At 41.7% G+C, this 23,841-nt stretch overlaps 1 protein-coding gene across 1 annotated transcript in view; it reads right to left on the reverse strand.

The window, feature by feature from the left end:
• Positions 1-781: 781 nt before the first annotated feature.
• The window catches only part of LOC139747961 (acetylcholine receptor subunit beta-like 2), a 240,686-nt gene continuing 217,626 nt past the window's right edge, over positions 782-23,841 (reverse strand). The window contains 2 exon segments of the mRNA XM_071660469.1: positions 782-7,137; positions 23,273-23,388. Coding sequence (XP_071516570.1) covers positions 6,946-7,137; positions 23,273-23,388 — 308 coding nt within the window. The 3' untranslated portion in view covers positions 782-6,945.

The following is a 23,841-nucleotide window of genomic DNA, read 5'->3' on the forward strand; positions in this document are numbered from 1 at the left end:
TGGTGTCTAGACTCCTCCCACTCGTGACGTCACCTTGGAAGCAAGGCCAGCGCAGCAACCCTCTCTTATGATATGCTGTTTCAACCCAGATCCGCCGAACTTGATCACAGCCTGTCGCCGCTCGGGGATTTAGCTGGAAAATGTACTGCTAGAGTTTTTTTTACTCTGTGAGGAGAAGCAATTAAATACACTTGATATCAATACAAGCGATTGAATGTATATGAAAACAAAGAAATCATATAAATAACTTTCTTAATCTCATATCAGACCTTCCTTACGTTATTGTAGCTATGATATGGCGACCAATAACCCTGGTTATCTTCTTACATGCGCAATACACCAATACTTCTTATTGAGTCTCGGATGGATATTAGGGTTTTTGGCTTTTCTTTTTCCTTGTATACCATTCTTTCTTTCAGTCATTCATAGTTTTTATTCAATTTTTGTTTGTTGAAATTTAACATTTATTCTATCAGAACAATGATTCTGTTTTGTCAATAGAAACTCTTCATTTAGGTTTTTAATATGTATTCTAATGGGATCTCACTACATATATTCCAATAGAGCCTCACTAAAGTAATGAATTACTCTTGTATGCCTGATTCCTGATATTACTCCCGAGATTAGTGGAGTAACTATATATTACGCTGTATAACATGATTATCCCTTGACAGCTCTTCCATCACCCTAGGATGGTGTCAGGTTTGACAGAAGTATCCTGAGGACAGTGATCCTTCACTGGAGCAACACAAGATAAATCAACAGGATATGAAACACACTATAGGGTTAAGACTGACGATAATTTATTGCAGTGTCAGTACAAATATAATATATACATCAATAACACTGAATAAACTTTCCATGTTAGGGGTGACGACACTACAGGGTGACACAAGGAAGGATTTCTTTCACCAGAAGAGTGAAAACAGTGGACGTAGGGAATTTAGACTAGGGTGTTTTTTTTTTCTTAGATTAATTCCACGCTGCGAAGGTGAAGGGACGAGAAACAGAGGAGCCTTCCCTCTTGCTGAAGCTGCTGACTAAATGTCTGGAAAACGAACAGTTCCATAAATGGGATGTCTAGGCAGGTTCAGCTCGGCGACTTGTATCTCTGTATACCCACCGACAACAATGGTCAAGAGAAGGGGTCCCACGGGTGTAATACTCCCTCACTGAACAGCACAAATAAGTGATTACAAATAGGTATTTACAACACAGATTGATGAACAGATGAATAAATAAATAGATGAGCTAACACAAACACACACACACACACACACACACACACACACACACACATATATATATATATATATATATATATATATATATATATATATATATATATATATATATATATATATATATATATATATATATATATATATATGTGTGTGTGTGTGTGTATGTGTGTGTGTGGAGTGAACACAGGATACCTGAGGAGTTCCTGTTGTCTTCTGCATGGCTGTTGTATCTTGAGCACGAGGCGTCTTATGATACACTGATTCGATTTTTGAAATGGTGTAGAGATGGGTCATGTCAAGCATGCAGATGTGGAAGCATAGCTCGAACATGTTTGGATGGTGAAGTGTCTGATGGGTCGGTCTATGTATGATGAAGAGGAGTTGAGGATTCGGTTAGAATGATGGCAGGTTTGTACTTGTCGAATCATTATGGTTATTACATGTGTGGTCTGTGTCTTTTTTTCTTTCTTTTTAGGAATATGGGGATCTGTAATATAGATAACTGAAATGTGAAGCGGGGATATATATATCCCTGGGGATAAGGTACAAAGAATACTTTAAACGCGTTCCCCGCGTGTCATACATAGAAGGCGACTAAAAGGGACGGGAGCTGGGGGCTAGAAACCCTTCCCTCCTTGTATTTTAACTTTTTAAAACGGGAAACAGAAGCGCTACCTCGCTAACGCGGGAGACATCGACAAAGTATAATAAAAAGTATAATACATTCTGATGCTAAGACAACTTTTCAATGCTCCCTTCAGTTCACATACGAGTCTACGAAGCCTAGATTCCGCTATCCGCCTCTCCAATATGACATCTTGAGGCTCAGAGATTATCTCCTTTGTTTTGTACACCTGACCTGGCATCCTCTACATCAAAACTGTTACGGCCTGACTCGTCTTCAACTGCGTAAATGACATTTCCAAAACCTGACTCGTCTTCAACACCTGACTTAATGAACACACACGTACAGTTAAGTGTTGAGGACGATTCGGGTTAAAGGTAGGGTGAGCTGGGAGTGAGCTCCGAGATCCAGGATGTCACATATACAAGACAGGATGTCAGATGTTATCTCAAGAGAGTCGGATGTGAACTTTAGGGAGAAACATTTGAGCATCGGGAGGAGGTCTGGACATCAGAATATCAGGGATAAACATTAGAAAAATTAAATTTCAAATCTTAACAGCATTATTTGAAACTTTTGAACATACAGAATATTAGAAAGTAAGACGTAAAGATTGTGATTCCAAATACATTTCTTAAGGAAATGTGAAAAGAATGAAAACAAAATTCCAGAAATTAATCCAATTTTGTTTTCACGCTTTCAACAACGTGAATTCCATATATGGGAAAACTTTAGAAAATGGATGGTGGGTGATGCCTGACCTGTCGCAGCTGCCTGGAGTTTCTCGTCACTTGACCTGCTACTGTGACCAGCTTGCTGGTCCGGACAGGTGGTCTAATAGGAGTAAAAATATCTCAAAGTGCTTCACATATTTCCTAAATTGTTTAGTGCTCTGAACTAAACGTGTGAGCAAAATATTCGGGACTGGAGGAAGACTGTTCGCGGTTTGACTCATCCTTGGCACAGATTTTGATTCAATATGGTAGACAGTTTACTTGTCAGATGTATAAACAGATAAACTTCCTTACACTGAAGAGCTTTTAGTATACAGTTTGATTACATTTTCAGGAACGAACTCTATCTATAAGGTAAAAGTAATTTCTTAACACATCACTAAACACCTATCGTTGTTCAAGCCTTATTCATGTTCCAAGAGTTCGTTATAAAGAATCAACACTGCTAACGTAGCTCCAATCACGTATGACCCGTGGATTCGATCATGTCAAAGACGCTAAGTTCGTCAAATGTCCTTTGTAAACCAGTACCTAAAATTCAGGGTTCGAAGCTACGGCAATAAGAGCGGGTTTTCACATAAACAAACCAATAAAATACACCCTTACTGCAACAGCCCCGAAGTCTGAAAGCCTGGTAACAAAATCATAAACCAATATTAAAAGCCTTGTTCAGGAGGCGGTCCGAGCCGTTCCTGAACCTCTAGTGAACCACTAACTATTAAGCAATTGTCGGCAATTCTTGGGAAATATTTGTCATCTCAAAGGAAATACTTCCCCAAAAATAGATATATGTGTGTATATGAACAACCAGTATAAATAACCAAATACTTATCTTACGCTTAGCTTAAGATAGAATTTGAGATAAGTAGATAAAGAGAGAGAGAGAGAGAGAGAGAGAGAGAGAGAGAGAGAGAGAGAGAGAGAGAGAGAGAGAGAGAGAGAGAGAGAGAGAGAGAGAGAGAGAGAGAGAGAGAGAGAGAGAGAGAGAGAGAGAGAGAGAGAGAGAGAGTATCTACACCATAGGAAAGCATCAACAAGAAGACAACAAAAGTGCCCCCCCCCCTCCTATGTCCCCTCAGCACACCTGCAACACACAGTCAACACCCTGCAACACACAGTCAACACCATGCAACACACGAGACGCAGGAACCATGAGATTCATTCAGTCATCAAGTTCTCCTTCATATCTGAATAGTGATTCGTGTCACACAAGAGCAATCGCTACCTAAGGCCAGGTTCTAAACCTTATCAAGTTGTTGAGACGCAAGATAAAGTGACCTACCGCTGGGCGCTGCTCCACAGTCTCGGCCTTCGTGGTGATAAGATCAAACATTTTTACGTCTACATTAAACGTTACTTTATCTTGCTTGCTGGGAAGTGGAGGGCTCTGATATGATAGAAATTTTGTCCTGACGCAACTTTTTTCTTCCGACTGATTTCTCAAGGCTGTCTACCATCTCCCCAGCGAGGCATGTGAAAGTGAAACAAGTAATATACATCCGCGTTAGGGGTACTTAGGTGTGGGCTCTGTTTTGAGTATGTCCGGATAATACATGAACTGAAACCGGGTGTTCCTACGAAGTGATTTCATGTGTGTGTGTGTGTGTCTGTGTGTGTGTGTGTGTGTGTGTGTGTGTGTGTGTCTGTGTGTGTGTCTGTGTGTGTGTGTGTCTGTGTGTGTGTGTGAGGGGAGAGTCAGTGGGTTGCATCACATAAGGGGAGGACGGTTTGGGTAACTGCTCAGGAGGGTGTTAGTGGTTCAGCCTCGTAAGAATCTTACATGACACTTGAGCAGACGACGTGACCCCTCCACACTGAGTCCACACGGCAAGTCCTACTGGATCATATAAAACGTTTGTGGAAGTAAACATCCTTTAAACGTTCACATCGTCAATAACATTTGAACAGTTAAAGTTTTTAATTTGTGAACCTTTTGAAACTATACCACTTCAGCCCAGATTCCCATCATTAGCCTCAGTTTTAACGCCAAGTTCTCGCCGATCTAGACCACTCTACAGAAGCTAGATTTTTATTTCTCTAAACCTCTAAACTGCTCGTAGGGCAGTGTAAACATGTTGATTCATAATGCAAAGGGAGTACGGTAGCGAAGGAAACACAAGCAAAAGAAGCGAATTTTACTCTTGACACTTGTTGCAACCCAACAGTTTTCCTCAGACGAATAATGTTCAGAACAATTACTCTTCTAAGAGACACTGTAAGGTTGAAACACGTCACAAGAATAAAGTCAACATTCCGGATTGTTTACTTTGCTTCCATACTCCCAGCTGTAAAATGGACCGTATCATTAAAGCAATAATTCAAAGTTCAACCTTCACAGACAGACAGTACTGTAGGTTTTACGTTCCTGACCTTGTAAGCACCATCTTGTTGACGTTATTTTTAATCATATGGTTTTCAACTTGTGGAATGATTATTATTGATCATGTGCTGAGGTAACGAACTCTGGATGATAGAAATTGATGATAACCATCACAGAACAACAGCCACTTAACGAACGCATCTCCTTCAATAGCCTGGGCCACTGACATTATCACGGACACACTGGCGTGGGGCGTCCTTTCACTGTATTGATCACAGCTACATCGGAGGCTGGAGTGGTCACTAACCCCCCTGGCAGTCACGACCAAAACGCACGGTTGAACGGGCATCAGCGCTTACCCTGCCAGTACGCTGGGGTTGCGCTAGCCTTCAAACCATCACCCCTCATGCTATCATCTTATAAAGATACTGACTTAACTTGTTATTCAACAGATATGAAGCTGTTGATAACATCAGCAAGGATTAACCTCGAGACTAGACATAATAGGTGCCATCGGTTTAGAAATAAGAAAGACTATATGTAGCCTCTTGATCACGACGTAACGACCTTTGAACACGACCTTGCGGCCCTTGAGAATGATGGCCTGGCCTTTGACCTAACACTTAAGACCCCAGACGCTAGGTCAAAAACCAAGTCGTGATACTCATTAAGTCGTATTGTCTTGTTCAAGGGTCGTACCACCATTTTCAAGGGTCGTACGCAAGAGGTTGATTTGACGGTATAACCTCACGACCTGGTTGGTAACGCCCCATGATAACGACAACTGCAAATGCATCTTGATTAATCTGTTTGATCACAGATCAACTTCTATGATTCCAATCAACTAACGTCAAGTTTGATGCCATAATTCCTGCAATCCTGCGCCCACATATACTAACACCTTCACACAGAGGCATGAAAAGCGTCTACAGCATGTGTAAATTTACATAAAACACACACACACACACACACACACACACACACACACACACACACACACACACACACACACACACACATACTAATAAAGCACTTAAATGAGCACAATGAACTAATAGAGAAGGTCTAGAAGAATGCAGCAAAGATGTTTCCTTAATTAAGATAAATCAGTTACAGAGAACGGTTAGAGTCTTTGAATTTGTCCACCATGAAAGAAAGAAGTGTGCAGGGTGACTTGATCACAATCATTTTGTTTCTGAAACCTGTGTGATGATGTCAAGCGTTGACAGTTCTCTCAAGAAATTAGTATAGAACCATAGAAATGACAAAAATCTCTCTTAGTACCAGTGGATAATTGCATCTTCATTCATTCACATATACACATACGCACGCAACCCCCATAAAAGTGAGCGAGCATGAGAGAGATAGATAGAGAGAGAGAGAGAGAGAGAGAGAGAGAGAGAGAGAGAGAGAGAGAGAGAGAGAGAGAGAGAGAGAGGAAAAAGTGTAACATTTTTGAGACATAAGTCTGTAGTTTCATAAGCGTTCTTTCGACGTAGCAAAACGTTATTTCTTATTTATATAATTGATGCAAGTATTCACCTAATGACTGTCTCTACAACGAATTAATAACAAAAAACCTTACAATACTAATCAATATCAGAGAACCAGTCAAACCATTAACTAGTGAGTCACTAAACCAAAGAAAATTCTCAAACCAAAGCCTATCCGCTGGGACCTAATCTAAGGGATTCCTTTGAATTTCTTATCATAAGTAAGGAAAGCGACCGAGAGACATACATCTATATAGAGTTGTCGATTGCAACCAACCCTCATCCAAGACGTAACAGCGGTTTTAAACCGCCTCTGTATCAAACCTCCACACGTACTTATATCAACACAAGTCACTATATAGATATAGAAAGCCGACCTTGAGTAAGAGCTATCGTAAGATAGAAAAAGATATATGCAAGAAGATTCACATACACACACGCACACACACACACACAAACACACACACACACACACACACACACACACACACACACACACACACACACACACACACACACATGGTCTGCTTTAGTGATTTGAAGTGTCGATGGTGGTGGCTGTGCCGATCTCCGAGTACAACTGATCGATAGGGGCGCGGGTGTCGTACAGGGAGGGAGCCTGGCAGATGATGCCACATGTTCCTACCACACAGGCGATAGTAAACACCCACAGGAACAGTCGATCTAGGACCATCGCCACGTACTTCCAGTCCTGTATCACCTGTGTTGGAGAGAACGGGAAGATCAGTTATAGAACATGGGGTGATGGCTGGTGCAGAAAAAGAAAAATATAAGGGATGACGTTAGTGTCAGTGTAGCAAACATGAAAGAAATTGCAACAAGGAATGGAGTGTAGTTTGTCTGTAGATACAGCAAAAGTTACTAAAAACACTTTATTTATAAGAGAAAGTAACTTATCAACTATTGAATCTTTAAATCCATGAAACTTGTGAAAAGTCAAATGTGTGTAGTAGTAAACAAGGAAGAACACGGTATAAAGAAGACAAATATGACAAAATGCCACAAAAATAATCCAATTAAGAACATCAGATGAGAAAGAAAAAACTGAAAGAGGAATGAATATTGAAATAGACAACATTGCATATCTTCCAAAGTAGACCCTATGCTACTGCTATATATATAGATATATATATATATGTATACATATATTCATGAATCATATTTCATCAGATATCTATACTGGTAACACTGAGCATAATATAAGTAGTCTCTCTTAACACTAGAGGGAAAATAATATAGGGGTTGTTTTATGGATATATAATTACAGATATTTTATAATGGTGAAAAGAAGGCCTCGTATAAACAGTTGGCGACAATTTCATGTGAAAATTTCAGAGATAATATAATATGATTATATATCTTAGGGAATTTCATTTTCTATGGAGAATATAATTCAATTCTTGCTTGCAAAAATCGTCAGGTAGGCGGTAGAGTCTGTACTCTTAACATTGTACTCAGTTCATAACCTCTAAAGGTGTATGTCTTGTACTGCACTATAGTCACGTAGAGTGAGAGTACCTGGGACATTTGTTTTCTGTCTGAAATTCACTTGGGACACCATGGCTCCCATCCCACACCTCCTGACTTGTGTGGTTAATACGAACAGGTTCAACATTTTATCTTCCCCGAGCTTAGCGCTGTCTCCTACCAACCTCAAATGAGAGAACAAACTGCTGAGTTTGCTCTGAACCACTCATGCGGATCGGGATTCGAACCCCAGCCCACCCGTACTTACATTACCCTCCGTACTTCACATGAATAACATTCGTTCTGTTTCTACTTTCTGGGGTAAAACTCAGTGACAGTAATTTATATTGCATCTATTTCAGAAACGAAAACATTAAATGCATTCCAGCTTTATGTCTGATGCTAATCCATACTGAAGCAAAACTGCACAGTAATGGTATTTCCCATCACTGTATGCTTTTATTAATGTTTGATGCTCATAGTTTGTGTTGAGAAAATGTGTTGTGATGTTTATCCTTTAACTTCTATCCTAACACAGTTGATGAGTTTTGGTAAGTGAAGAAATGTGACTTAAAATGTTTATGGTCTGAAGTCTTTAGTGTTTGTTGACGGTCTTCCCTTACCGTCTGTAATCCTGTGTTTGTAGTCTAAGTCTTGTGAATGTACTCAGCCTCCGTTATCCATCATGTGCGAAAAGAATTCACAAGCGAGACACATCTGGACTCCTCGCATACTTGATGAATTTAGATTTTTCAGTTTGTCGTGGCATTGTTTCACACACACACACACACACACACACACACACACACACACACACACACACACACACACACACACACACATACACACACACACATGACCTTAAGCAAGAGAGTGCACGTCGCTCCAGATCGTATATGCAAATACATCTTGCGAGAATCCGAAAATTCCGTCCGTAATACTACTTAGAATTCCAATGAGAAGCAACCAGCGACAAGACATATCAGACTTTTATTTACTTCTCAGGTAAAGTCTCCATCCTAGTCTTCCTCTCCCAGTTTCTACCTTCCTACAGCTACACGAAGAGACGTTGTTGTCTCTCGCAGATCAGGAGGCAGCGCTACAATTGTCTGATTCGGTGTATGGCTTTGTGAGGCAACGTCGTTGCGATCCCCAGGACTCATTAAGGTGTTATGTTTGTGTGATCATATCGGATTATGAGGCATTGTAAAGGGTGGCAAGGTGTTACGAGGCAAGACAGTGGGATGCAAGGTGTTATTTCAGTTGAACTGAATAAGCTTAACTTTGTGCTTTTCCGCTTTATAAATGACCTGTTATAACCTTTCTCATATATGACTTTGAAACATCCGGACGTCTTCCGAGGTACTTTCCTCCCTTCTATGACAAGTAACGATATGGTAATCAAAAGAGACGGAACCAAATTGATCGAAAAAAAGAAAAAAAATCCCTCATTTGTACGAGAAAAAGAAAGTTTTAAACTCGAACCTTTTGGATCAGCGATCGGTACAAATTAATGGCGTAAGAGGAAGGACGAAGCTACTTTTCATATTAATCGAGTTTATAATAAGTAACACCGACCTAAAGACCTCTGTAACTTTCCCTATGGTTCCTCCTAATAAGGAAGGCCTTATTTTCTTCCTCAGCGATCCTCTCAGCCAATTAGGATTCCTACATTAAGCAGCATATGCTGATCTATCATCAATTATCTTAGTCGTAAAATCCCACTATTTATAACGACCAAATACATAATTCTGCAATAATGGGATACGTATATATGACCCATGAAATCCTTGACGCTCCTGAATTCTTCACATAGTCTCACAGCATACCTCCTCCGCCCGCCCCCACGTCCCTCGCTGTCGATAATAAACCATTTTTGGCGGGGATCTGTCACTCCTGAGCGAGTGGTGGGGTTCCTCCAGTGAGCAGCACGTAGCTCCTGCCGATACTAAACAATTTCCCATAAGTCACAGGAGGCCACAGTCTGTGACCCCGTGTCCTCTGGTCAGCTGAGGCAAACAGTATGCACTGCGTTGTCCTCCAGACCTGACACACTATAGATTTAACTTGCTCTCACTTTATTTCCTCCACTTTGCTCCTAGAAATGATTTCTCTTTCTTTCACTCTCTTTTTCTCTCTCTTGCGCTGTATTTCTCCCCGTGTAATCAGAGGAAACAAACTACATCACTGTAATATATCTAAAGTATAACACGCATGATATGTAAAATATATTCCCTTTGTGTTGGAAGCGGACATACCCACTGCACCAGACGACCAGTAAAAATACATCGTGAAAAAATAAACTAGTTTTTGAGTGAACACCTGTGTGTACCACTGTGTGTACCACTGTGTGTACCACTGTGTGTAACACTGTGAACACACGATGCTCTATTCATCCTGGCTATAGCTGCATAGAATATAGACACACCACTTCCTATAGAGCAATGCAGGTTGATCTAATCAATATACGTAAGTGGATTCTCAAAACAATATAGATTAATTCTAGCCTCATCGACGTGTGAATCCTATTCATGTGAATAATAGTTTTGCTTGTTGTCACTGAAGGCTTAAATCCCACTTCCATCGTTGCAATAAACTGCAATTACCACGGCTGTAAACCTCTCTCCTCAGCTCATTAAAGTCATAATGACTAAATTGGCGAGGTGGCTGAGAAGTAGAGCAGTTGGTGTATATCATGTTTAAGGGAATCGTTTAGAAAAGCTTTCCGAGGTCATTGTTCATGATGGGGACCTGCCGAGCTCTGAGTTGATTGGTGGGTCATTTGCCAGTAAGTCTCCATTACTCTCTAAGGAAACTCTCTCTCTCTCTCTCTCTCTCTCTCTCTCTCTCTCTCTCTCTCTCTCTCTCTCTCTCTCTCTCTCTCTCTCCACCATCTAGTGGCGACTTGATCTTCATAAATTCCAGCCAAATGGTTCCCGATTCCTGTAAATTGTAACCCAGACTCCATGGAACAAGAGAGATGTGAACCTCTGGAAGTTCCAGGCATTTCCTTTAACTTACTCCATCTTCTTCCTTCCTTCTCTTCCTTCTTCTTATAGTGCCTCTTCTTTTCCTTTTTCTCTTCCTGTTTATGTTTTCCAGTTCTTTTTCTTCTTTCTTCTTTTTGTTTTCCTTTTGATATCATTAATACGATCATTATTATCATAATTATCGGAGTCAAAATTATCATTCTTATTCTCTTCATTGTTATCAGTCAGACATCATGACGTAAAGCCTCACCAGCCTATGTCAATGACCAGAGCTTCCTCTGGTGTGTGTATCAAGTACCAACGTCATCTAGAAAATCTAAGATGGTTACCCGCATTCTATTTTCTTCCGATACGTCATCGGATTTTGCGAGGCCAACTCTTAATGGGAAGTCTTCAGGAAGTTCTCAAGGTTCGCCAGTCAAAATTCGCACAACTTGCACCAAAAGTTGAGCCACACAGACTACGGGAGGGCTCGGCTCCCTAGCCATTACTGCTCTAAAAGTTTTCATGACATACTTCGAGCCCAAACGCCATTTTCTTCAGAGTCTTCTGCCTCAGTGCTGAGGTCTGTTACTATCCTTCTACTATCCTCTAATGTTAATTCGCTTCTTTGCTCTCACAGAGGACAGTTCACACTTTTTTAAGAATTAGTTGCAATATACTGTAACGTAAGAATATCTAACAGCTTTTTCTTTGACTGAATAAACATTAATAGAACGTATATTCCAGCAGCAGTCATTCCTGGAAAACACTAAGATCATTCGAAAAAATGAAAAATGTTGTTCAAACATTACAAACTTCAGAAAACCGAATAATTCCAGTAAATTCTATCTAATTCTTATTGTAAATCAAGTATCTAACACGAATGTCTATCATCTTTTATAAGTTTCCGATATCCTAGGAATAACGCTTATATATTACAATCATCATCCTCTTTGCAAAATAGAATGTAATTCGTCCACAATCCACATGACCCAGGAGTTACCATGGAGGGTCGAGGTGAGATTACCTTAATACGAGAGCACGAAGAGGATCCGTTACTGCCGCAGCGACTGCCTGGAGAACGAGAACACGACAACAGCAAGAAACCAACAAGAGAAGCAGATTTCACTAAACATCAGGCACACAATAGTCGACGGTCAGGCTGAGGTGGCAGGCCAGCGGTATGGTATGAAGTGTGAGGGGGTTGGAGGGTGATAGAGTGAGAATGAGAGAGATATGAAAGAGACTGAGGGGAGTGAGAGATGTGGCAGATATGTAGATCGAGACGATGACTTGTGGGAGGGAAATAAAGCAGACGGAAGGAGCGAGAAAGAAAGAGTAATGCGTGAGGAATCAAATTCATTTCAATGTGAGGGAGGGCAAGATCTTTGGTGGAGAATGAGTGAGGGGAAATGAGAGGTGATGGAGAGTATAATGAAGAGGTGGGGGGCATAGGGATGGGGAGGAGAGGGTCGGCTGGGAGATGAGAGGGAGTTGGAGGAAGGAACCATGTTCCACGGTGCCGGGTTCAACATCACACTGGAATTTGATTCCCATGTTTTTTATTTCCATCTTTTACAAGTGCAGGAATTCCCTGGCCGCTCCAGAAATTCCTTCGCGGTCTCTGTAATGAATTTATGGACGTTCCTGGCCTGGCTCATACAGGAAGCAAATTGTTGCGAAATTGTTTGAAAATTTTTGATCTAATTTCGCAAAGTTGTTCAAGCTGCCCCCTTCCCGGAGATGGCAAGTCTTGCCACCTGCAACCCATAAAAAGGGTAATTAAGCCGTGAGTGCAACGTAGACTGCTCTGATTTTTACTGCCGCTTAATGGCTTCCAAATTCTTACATCTTGACATGATTAAATCCTCAGGATATACTGTAAATGATCCATTAATGACGGACCTCATGAGGAAGGTGATAAAAATACGGGATACATAGACGATAGTCAAGGTTTCTTTCCCCACGACCTCCCACACCTAGCGCCTCACACCTCCACATGACCAAGTCTATGCTCCACAATTGCCAGGTTTGAGTTAGAGATAATAAACGAGTCTGGCGTCGGCAGAGAATGCGTTATGTTTTGGAATCTCAGAGACGAGGCTGGCGAGCCGCTGGGATGATTTGCTTTACACGAGCAACCAGAGGAATTTGTTAACCCAGCATTGCCATGAACACTGCCGGACGCCGTGCGAGAGCAGCAAAAGTCATGAATTATGTAGCTCTAGATTCGTGGGATAATTATGTACATTAATCTGTTTCACGCAGGGGATATCCTCCTCCTCCTCTGGTTATATGTTAGCGGGTGTGTTTCACAGGCACTGTGTTGTAGTTGTGGGCTGTTATGACCTACATTCACCCCTGTTGTGATCTTGGTTGACTCAAACGACACAACCATCCACGATCTGTATAATTACCCTAGTTTGTTTGTTTGTTTGTTTGTGTGTGTGTGTGTGTGTGTGTGTGTGTGTGTGTGTCTGTGTGTGTCTGTGTGTGTCTGTGTGTGTGTGTGTGTGTGTGTGTGTGTCCCCCCAGCTTGCTCTGGGTTGAAACTAAATCATCTAAAATCAGTGTTTCATATTCATTCTAGTTTTAGCTGTTGAATAAAACATTTGTAAATTAATGCGATTATAGGCAAAAAATGCACTGCTGTTCTCTCCTCGGTTGTGAGCCAGTGAACATATGAGTGATAATGATAATTGGAGTAATGATGATAATGACATTCATAAAGATGATGATAATGATAATAATGATAACAATAACAATAGCAGTGACATTATGATGGATAAGAATAACAACAACAAAAAACGACTTATAATAAAACAATTATTATTATTATCAATATCATTATTTCATTATTATCATTATCATTATTATTATTATTATTATTATCATCATTATTATCATCATTATCATAACGACTGCCTGTCTTTTCCTCTCTAGCGTAGCATCATCAGGAACTGAGCAACCACCGCCACGTATAATGTACCGAGACCAAACCTAACCACCCACAGTCAAGCCCACACCACAGATGACCCTATGGTTCATCACGACCGCTTCATGTGTCATGGTTTACACACTAATATCACGTCCCATTCTCGCCCCCCATACACCACATCAATCCAACTTATTCTATCCTATCCACGCCCCTTGTCCACCTTCAGTCCTCGTTACATCAAAATCTCCTTCAATACCCGTTACAGCTCCTCCCACAACTTCCCTTGATGTAACAACAACGTATGATAAGATTCCCATCTTCCGTTGTAGAGTTGTAGAACAGCGGAACATGTTACCTGTTAGTAATTATCGATAACTTTCAGTCTGGGCTTTACAGTAATTTAGTGATAACTGGAATCAGTAAACACAAAATAGTTTCGTCACTAAACCTCCTCCCCGGAGACTCCTACTGCAATCACAGTAGGTGGTTATTCCTGTGTCACTCCCCCTCAATCACATTTCCATGATAGTATATTCCTCCCTCATCTGCACGGTCATCCATCTGGAGAAAAAGAAACCTGTCATCTGCTGGGACGGACTGGGACACTCCCGACTGCCATTGTAGCACTGAGGGACCTCGTTTGGGATATCTCCCAGTGACGTTACTCCCCCACACGAGAGATGTGACCCAGTACAGCCACACTCTCCCACATAAGAGATGTGACCAAGGCTCCAGCGGTCCTACAGAGAGCTTCACAAACATTAAATATTCAATATTCAGTAAATATTCATCAACATGACTGCCGCACAGCTTAAGGCTGCTGTAGCGACAACACACGCTACCACAGCCAACGCTTCACACCACCACAGCAACACGTCACACCACCACAGCAACACGTCACACCACCACAGCAACACGTCACACCACCACAGCCAACGCTTCACACCACCACAGCAACACGTCACACCACCACAGCAACACGTCACACCACCACAGCAACACTTCACACCACCACAGCAACACGTCACACCACCACAGCAACACGTCACACCACCACAGCAACACGTCACACCACCACAGCAACACTTCACACCACCACAGCAATTCTTTACACTTCCACAACAACACCATATACTACCACACACTACCACACCAACACCATACACTACCACACTAACACCTCACTTTACGAAACACTACCACAGCCAACACAACACACACCACCACAGCTGATACTTCACCCCACCACAACTAACATCGTACGCTTCCCAAGACTACCACAAACAACCTAACCACCTGGGTCGTCTGGCTGGTGGTGAGATGTGGTGTCCAACAGTGACGTATCCCTCGTTTCTGAGGTGACGGCTCACTTGACAGTCACAGTGTCCGTCAGACAGTACGTCCGTTCGTCTGTCCATCTGTCGCTGGACAGGCTTGAAATGACGGAGGCGCTGCTGAAGGGATGGTCGCTTGGAGAAGGGGAGGAGGGAAGGCGAGAGCTCACCGTCAAACCTCCCATCCCCCACCCCTGCTATAAAGGTTTTGCCTCGAGGGGAAACTTCCATTATTGTGGAGAGAGAGAGAGAGAGAGAGAGAGAGAGAGAGAGAGAGAGAGAGAGAGAGAGAGAGAGAGAGAGAGAGAGAGAGAGAGAGAGAGAGAAGTGGAAGAGAGAGAGAGGGGGAGTAGGTTAGAGGACCGTCGCGACCCGGCCACAGCACACCTGATAGGGAACAATGTGTGGCTGATGTTGTTTTAATCACAGAGGACAACAATGCCGTATGATTACCCCGGGATGAACGGTGCTGGGGTGATGACGACGCTGGGGTGATGAATGATGGTGCTGGGGTGACGACGACGCTGGGGTGATGAATGATGGTGCTGGGGTGATGACGACGCTGGGGTGATGAATGATGGTGCTGGGGTGATGACGCTGGGGTGATGAATGATGGTGCTGGGGTGATGACGACGCTGGGGTGATGAATGATGGTGCTGGGGTGATGACGACGCTGGGGTGATGAATGATGGTGCTGGGGTGATGACGACGCTGGGGTGATGAATGATGGTGCTGGGGTGAGGGGTGATGACGCTCTTCATCTGCCCGTCCATTCATCTGTGTGTCTATCTGTTTGCCCTTGAAAAGGTCTGTATCTCACAGTCACAGACTGTTACTGACAGAAGTGGACAGTCAAGGACAGTCAAGGACAAGTGACCACAAAGAGAGATGACTGTCTAATTGGCAGTTTTGAAGCACCAGGACAGAGTGGTTTTCTATTTCCTAAAGCCAGACAAGGAGTGAGACTAGGAAGGTGGCTGTTCAATGTATGTTCTTTGTTTGCTTTCATGTTCTTCAAATGTGAGATGTTACGTCATAACGCAATCAATACGTTGTTCATCCAGATTATGTGATCACTTAGTTAATCTCTCTCTCTCTCTCTCTCTCTCTCTCTCTCTCTCTCTCTCTCTCTCTCTCTCTCTCTCTCTCTCTCTCTCTCTCTCTCTCTCCATTATCCATTTATCTGTCTGTATATATAGCTACCTATCTATCTATCTATTCTATGTATCTATCTACCTATATGTCTTACTGTCTAATTGGCTATTGATATGTCTGTTTATCTGTCTATCAATCTATCTATTAATCTATTTATCTATCTGCCTATCATACATCACATTCCATGTTTTATTCCCGACAAAGCAGTTGAGAACAGGGAATCTAGGACCCAACCAGACAGGGTAGAATATCCTTGTTGTATCCTTTGAGTACGACCATACGACCCTTGAGTACGACCATACGACCCTTGAATACGACCATACGACCCTTGAGTACGACCATACGACCCTTGAGCAAAAACCCTCAAGTCCATCTCCGAGAAAGACAGACAGACATACACAGATGGAAACACATCACCAGACACCATCACGACCAGTATAATCGTCCCCCTACCACCCTGGGAGAGGTAGGTTATAATATAATTACTCGACCACTATGTGGCAACACCACCCCTTCATCAGGAGTTGCCACGTGCCACTTTAAGTTGCACATTATCCGTCTACTTTCCGGACTGCTGCTTAATTATTGCTGCTAATCATTGACCGACTGGCAGCCCCATTGATTTCCTGCTCTGCCTTATTTCGACGTTAATTGCTTTTCATGATTTAATTAAAGGGAATAAGTCTCTGTGTGAAGTGAGAGAGAGAGAGAGAGAGAGAGAGAGAGAGAGAGAGAGAGAGAGAGAGAGAGAGAGAGAGAGAGAGAGAGAGAGAGAGAGAGAGAGAGAGAGAGAGAGGAAGTATACAATTATCACTTCGTTGTCGTAGGAAATTCATTAAACAGAGTAGCTCTTAAAATAGAATTAGAGGTACCATATGGCCCTGGGCTACGGGACTATCTAGTCTTATAAGAACGTTATAACATAGAGAGTGTAGCTCTGTTAAACACCATAATGTCTCGGGTAAACTTGTAAAGGGAAGAAATAAATCCTATCTGAAAATATCTTCTGACCAACTTGAGGGCGATGTGTTTGATGGCTTGACATTTGACCTAACTCACAGGGGTCAAGTCAAAGGTCAGTCCACTGTACCAAAGGGTCATAGTGTGGTTCTCACCTAACGACTCTAGTAACGACTCTTGATTGCAACGACACAACCCTTGAAGACGTCGTTACGACTCTTGAGAAGGGTATGGTAGTATGACCTTTGACCTACCCCTTAATGGTCAGGTTAAAGCTCAAACTATCATACTTAAGGGTCGATCCATCGTCTTTAAGGTCACACCGTCGAGTACATGGAGTCGAGGGATGTGATAGAAGACAAGTGTCCAGCACTGCCTTGATAAGTGTCCAGCAGTGCCTTCATAATTGTCTAATAGTGCCTTCACAGATGTGCAACAGCAACTTAAGTGTCCAATGGTGCCTTGATGAAAGTTCAGCAGCAAATGTGCGACAGTGCCGTAACAGGTGTCCAACAGTGCCTTGATAACAGTTCAACAGCAAGTGTGCAACAGTACCTTGACAAGGTTTAGCTGTCACTTGATAAGTTTCTAGCAGTGCCTTGTCAAATGTGAAACAGTGCCTTAACAGGTGTCCAGCAGTGCCTTGACAGGTGTGCAGCACAGCCTTAAGTGTCCAACAGTGCATTGATAAGTGTCAAACAGTGCCTTGATAAATGTGCAACAGTGAATTGACAGGTGTCCAACAGTGCCTTGGTAAGTGTTCAACAGTGCAAAACAAGTGTGTAACAGTATCTTGACAAGTATGCAACATTACCTTAACATGTGTTGTACAACTGTCCCCCAGGAAACTAACTCATCCATAATAAACTTAACTTTATAACAAACTCGCGAGTTCCATTTAATTTTCAGACGCTGTTAATCTTTGCCTATTAACCCAAAGCATTATTCACGTGTCCTTCATGTTCCATCACTTGTGATGATGGAAGCTACCAATGTATAATGTTTTATTCAAGTCATCTGAGTTTTTATACCCTTTAAATTATGTTGGATTACCATCGAATGATTCATATCTGGGAATAAAACCCCACAACAGACCTCCCTTTTTCTTTATATTGTCGAGGGAAAGTTCAAACAACGTTCTCATAAGAATGCTTAACTTCCTCATCAAATGTGGGTTCAAGCAGTCAACTCTCTACTGCCCCGACAAAGGAATATACAGAACATAGGTTTGCAACTTAACTGCAGTTCACAAAGCATGTACATTCAGGTTTGGCACAGATGCTACAGTATCCAATGCTTACATTCAAGTGAGGAGAAAATACAGTAGTTACCAAACAATATATCCAGTTATGTCGTCGGTTAAATCGGCTTTTAAATCGCCAGTTAGATAATTAAATGACTCGAGGCCAACTTTTCACCATTTTCAACCTTCTGAAGAATTAACTAAAGTGTTACTTTAAGTCTTAGGTTATTTAAGGGGAGCTCAGCTCAGGCGTCAGCCGTGTTGCCAAGACACTTATTTAGTCACACTTATGGGGTAAAGTCATGCGAACCGTTGGATTACTTACATAGAACACTTACAAACACGTGAACCACCAACATGTTTGTTTAGAATGACGTTATTGACACACTGAGTATTTATTTAACAATATCGTGCACTTCTGTGTGATATTGGTGTTTTATAAAGTGAAGTGGGTCTGGTAACTTTGCCCACCATGTGTTCCGGCCTGGTGCTGCCAATATTTATGAACATGGAGGACGAATTAACAGTTGGTTCGCATGACCTCTTCAGGGTCGTCTTATTTTTTTCTTAAAAATTAATCAAAAGACAAGGCCTTGTATGTAAACCGAATGCTATCAGGTTTTGATGCTATAGGAAGTTGATTAAACCCTTGAGCACGACGGTATGACCCTTAAGCACGACGACACGACCCCTGAGCACGACAGTACGACCCTTGCGTGTAACGGCACGACCCTTGGGCATGATGACGCGGTCTTTGACCTGAATGGGTAAGGACAAAGACCAGGTTATCATACCAAAGGATCGAACCGTCGTGGTCAGGGGCCATGCCATCGTGCCCAAGGTTCACACCGTCGTGCTCGAGAGGTTAAACAAGGCTTACAGCCCATGACAGACATACAAACTGACCGACACACACACAGACAAACAACTACATCTTTAAACAGTAAACACAGGCCATGCAGGCAGCGTGCTGAGCTCTAAACTAGATAACAAAATGCAAGCGTTTTCTAAGGAAAACGAAAACGTCTAAATCCATTCTTATGATTTTTAAATTTTTTTAAGATCGTTCGATTTAGTTAGTTTCAGTTCGGACTGTAATGTTTATTATAAAGCACAACGAAAGTGCGCCAAAGCGGATGATATAATAAGAGTAATGAATGTAAGAAAATGTTATGGAGATCACCGCACGGATTTTGAGCCAAAAGCAGTCCCTCAATAAAGCTCCTTTTCCTCTCCAGCAAGAGAGAGAGACAGAGAGAGAAAATGAGCCTTCTTGACCTCCACATCCAAGGCTCATAACCAGCCGGATCTCTTGAGCATTTATGGAAAACAAAAACTTACTGGAACGGAACACGCGATGAGCCGGGGGTCGGTCGGGGACACTAATCAAGTTGACTCGCGTTTGTATAGTTCCTGGGTGGCTGCAGGATTAAGCCTATCTCTGATATGGACTGATCTATTGGTTGTCTTTGGTCATATAGGGACGGGGCTCGGAAAAAGATGACCAGCCCGAATATATTGAGAAGGAGAAACACATAGAGAAATAGCCGGTCAAGGACCATAGCTATAAATTTCCAATCTTCGCACTCCTGGAAATGAGAAATAAAAACAATGTGGAAGGCAGCTAAAATGACAACTCAGTAGCAATAATGTCAATAGTTCATGGATACATGTTATATTCCCCCCTGGCGCAAACCTATTTCTATGAAAAGAAAACGGGAAGAAGTTGTTGAAAGCTGTAGTATGAGGAAAAACTTTATCTGAAGTTATTTTAACGATGTAGGTTGACTTGCCACGATAGTCCGTCCAATAATCCTGTAAATTCTATCATTTGATCAGTGTTAAAAATATGGAAGATCATTATCATATATATATTAACACAGGTATAACATGCATATTGTATTAACTTCTTCCAGCAAATATTCATATGATTGTCAACATCAACTCAGAGCATCTGGTGATTGAAACAATTTGAGCATTCTGACAAGGGGGCCAAAAGTTGGAATTATGTTACTGCTTTGTTTAACATACCCAGCATAGTTAGTGAACTAAAACATATTGCAAATAGTCTGTAGAAGTTTGTACACACTGAAATGAGCGTTACATTATGAACTCCAGAAGAAAAACACCTTCCCAGAGTAAACAACATAGCAGCATGCGTGTGGCTCCTTAACTTTCAATCAGTAAACGTGAAAATGCGACTCTAAATTATATGAGCCAATTCTTGACTATGTGCAAAACCATTGTTAATAGCATGAAGATAAATCATCAAGCAATCTACACATGGAAAAAAAATTGAGAAAGAACGTAAGATAACGTTTCTCTATGATCTATTCATTATTGAAACGTTTTCTCACGTTAGTTGAAGCACCATTTTTGCATATGCCCCCTTCCCCTATCCTCCACTGGCTGTGTCCTCCCTCCTCTCCAACAACTAAGGAGATGTTCTACATAGCTAATGCCAAAGTAGTCAAGAAATCCCTACATCTAGCAAGCTGAGGCCATCTACATCAGCCAGTAGCACTGGGAATGGTACCAACATTGACACTTCGTGAGCATTATCACAGGAACTCCTCGTCGTCCATGTTATCATGACTTTGCACAAACCAACGTAGTTCATGTCCAGTCGTCTAAAAGCGCGGGATATTTCTATGATATAAACAAAATTCATTTAACACTGAAGGTGTCGAATCCTGTGAGAACGTGTGGAGTCACTCAGATCATTATAAACCCTTCCTGTTAACTTGTCGTTGAAGGTCTGTGAACTCTGATGACGCAGACATAGCCACACGAACGCTTGCCTCACAGTATGAGAGTGGTGATCTGTGAGTGACAGTTTATTCAGCGGTGGAATTCTATCAAACCAATGAAAAAAGTCTCATTCGTTGTCTGTGACACAGATCAATTGTTTATCCATCTTTCTCACACTAAGATTTAGATCTTCTAGACCTTTTACAGTCGACGTCAAATACAGAACATTTCTAGTAAGTTCGAAGTCTACTAGGAACTCATCCCTCTCTAGTAATGTGTATGTGAGCCTCACATATGACGCAACATGACATAAATATTTATCAAGTTGATAACAGCAGCAGGACAGGATACCCTCATATGGGATTCTCAGATAGTTTCGGATTCCTTGTGAGCCTTACAGGAAAAGTTAAGTCCCGTATGTGTTATGGTAATTAAGATTCTTTACGTAATTTTGTAACCAAAAATGACTTCACAACAAAAGGTTTAGTTGCTTTATTTTTCATACAAATGAAACATTACTACTTTCCTCTGACGCAATCAAAAAAGAATTTTTGTCATCGAGTTTAAAATCGCCTGGAATCACCAATCCACATATTCATACTCATGTTAAAAGAAATCATTTATCAAGTCGTAATGAACCGAACTTGTGAGAACTCTGAGTTTTGATGAGCAATCTTAAATACGTGTGCTCAGCTCATAAGAGCATTAGTGTTCAGCTTGTGAGATCCTGGATATAAACTGGACGGGTCAAGTGCTGGCATCTACATTCCATGTATCAGGTGTTGTCCACAATGAATGAAAGCTTTCACAACAATTTTGACAACAACATCTTTCTATGTGTTGGCAGGTAACTTTATCTTCTTATGTGTTGGAAGACCATGTGTTGGCAGGCCATGTTTTGGCAAGCAAAAATATACTATAAGCTAGGCAACCAGTCACAGCTATGATGAGTGAGTCAAATGAGTCTGTCAGTAACTCGTTCATCAGTATTCATTTACTCATCATGAGGCTTAGGATACTCATGAAGCTATCCAAATATTATATCTTAAAGAATTGATTTACTCACTATGTCAGTTTCACCTAACTCACTCTGAATTCGACTATACTGTATTTTCATAATCGTTTCATCCTGTCATATACTATTATGTGAAAATTATTCTGAATTTTCTATTGATCTATCGACCATATCATCAAATTCATCTTTATCAATCTATCAGCAGAAGTTTAGTTACCTTTGGTAGTATTTTAGTCTTAAGGTAATCAAGGATGATGAGTAATATGCTCCCCGTTCATCTGTCAGGTAACACGTCATCATTTTCTCAAACACAACAAAGTTTATACGTCAATACGAAGGAAAAGAGACTGGCAAATCATAGATACAGAGCTGTGACATGATTACTGGCCAGATTGTGATGATGGGCTGAACAGACTTCATGTCGACCTATGGCTATCTGGTGTACAGAAACCCAAAGAAACATGATGTAATTATCTTTCTGAATAAAGCAGATAACAAGCTAATCTCACATTGATATCTATCGAGTGCAAGCGGAGACATGCTGTGTCTAACACCACACAAACCTTGAGGCTCAGTATATAAACAAATACAGTAAGTGCCTCTGAAAAACAGATCTCAGATTTTCTATAAGAATAAACTTTGAAGCTCCCTTAGTAAAAACACTCAAATTTTCTAACCTTAGAAAGTTATTGAAAAGCTTTGGCTATAAGCAGAGCCTCAGACACCCCGTTATAAGCACACGGGAACAATGACAAAGTTAAGATTGATCTAAATGACTGCCCAAGTGTGACTTAACAAGACTTGGTAGATTTTAAAGCTAATATTCTTACATCCTGGTCTTCTCTAACTACTACCTCTGGTATACTACTCCTGTTACTCACCCCTACCTACCCCGCCTCCTCCCTGACTGAATCCTGTCGGACCTACCGGCCAAACACCCTCTTCTAGTCCCTCTCCCACATCACCCGTAGGTCGCCTCCGTCAGGAGGGTCTTGCATACCTCATTATCCCGGTCTGCGTCCTTGATGTGTTGTGCGATGAACTGGACGCCCTCTATGGCCTTCTGGATCTCCGGCGAGTAGGTCCTCTGGCTATGCAGGTGGCACCCGCCTAGGTCTGGTGAGAGGGAAAAGAAGGTAGTGAGGCCGTGCGTTGACCTGGTTCAGTTGGTGGGGAGTTATGAGTAGGACTTCTACGAAGGTCTTTAGAGAAAGAGAAGGGCAGAGCATGATCCTGTGAGGTGTGAGTTGGAGACTTCTACGAAGGTATGGTGAGGCAAACAGAAATCATAGTACTTACTGTACTTGTGACGAGCCCTCTCGCTTGGTCTTACAATAGTGAAGGACATAAGAACCTTGTGTCTGCTGTATGGTCTGGGAGGAAGACGCAGTAAGGTGCCGTGTGTGTCAGTGTACTGTAGTAACGAGACAGTAATGGTTGAAGTCAGAGCTTCTGGGAGAGGCTGACACCATGAAGGGAACAGTGTTCCTCTGAACTATTTAGGATGATAATGATTCAGAAAAACTATCTGGTAGAAGAATGTAAAGGAACAAGATGCAAAACTCCCTT

This window comes from Panulirus ornatus, chromosome 71, assembly GCF_036320965.1.
Source record: "Panulirus ornatus isolate Po-2019 chromosome 71, ASM3632096v1, whole genome shotgun sequence".
Lineage (NCBI taxonomy): Eukaryota > Metazoa > Arthropoda > Malacostraca > Decapoda > Palinuridae > Panulirus > Panulirus ornatus.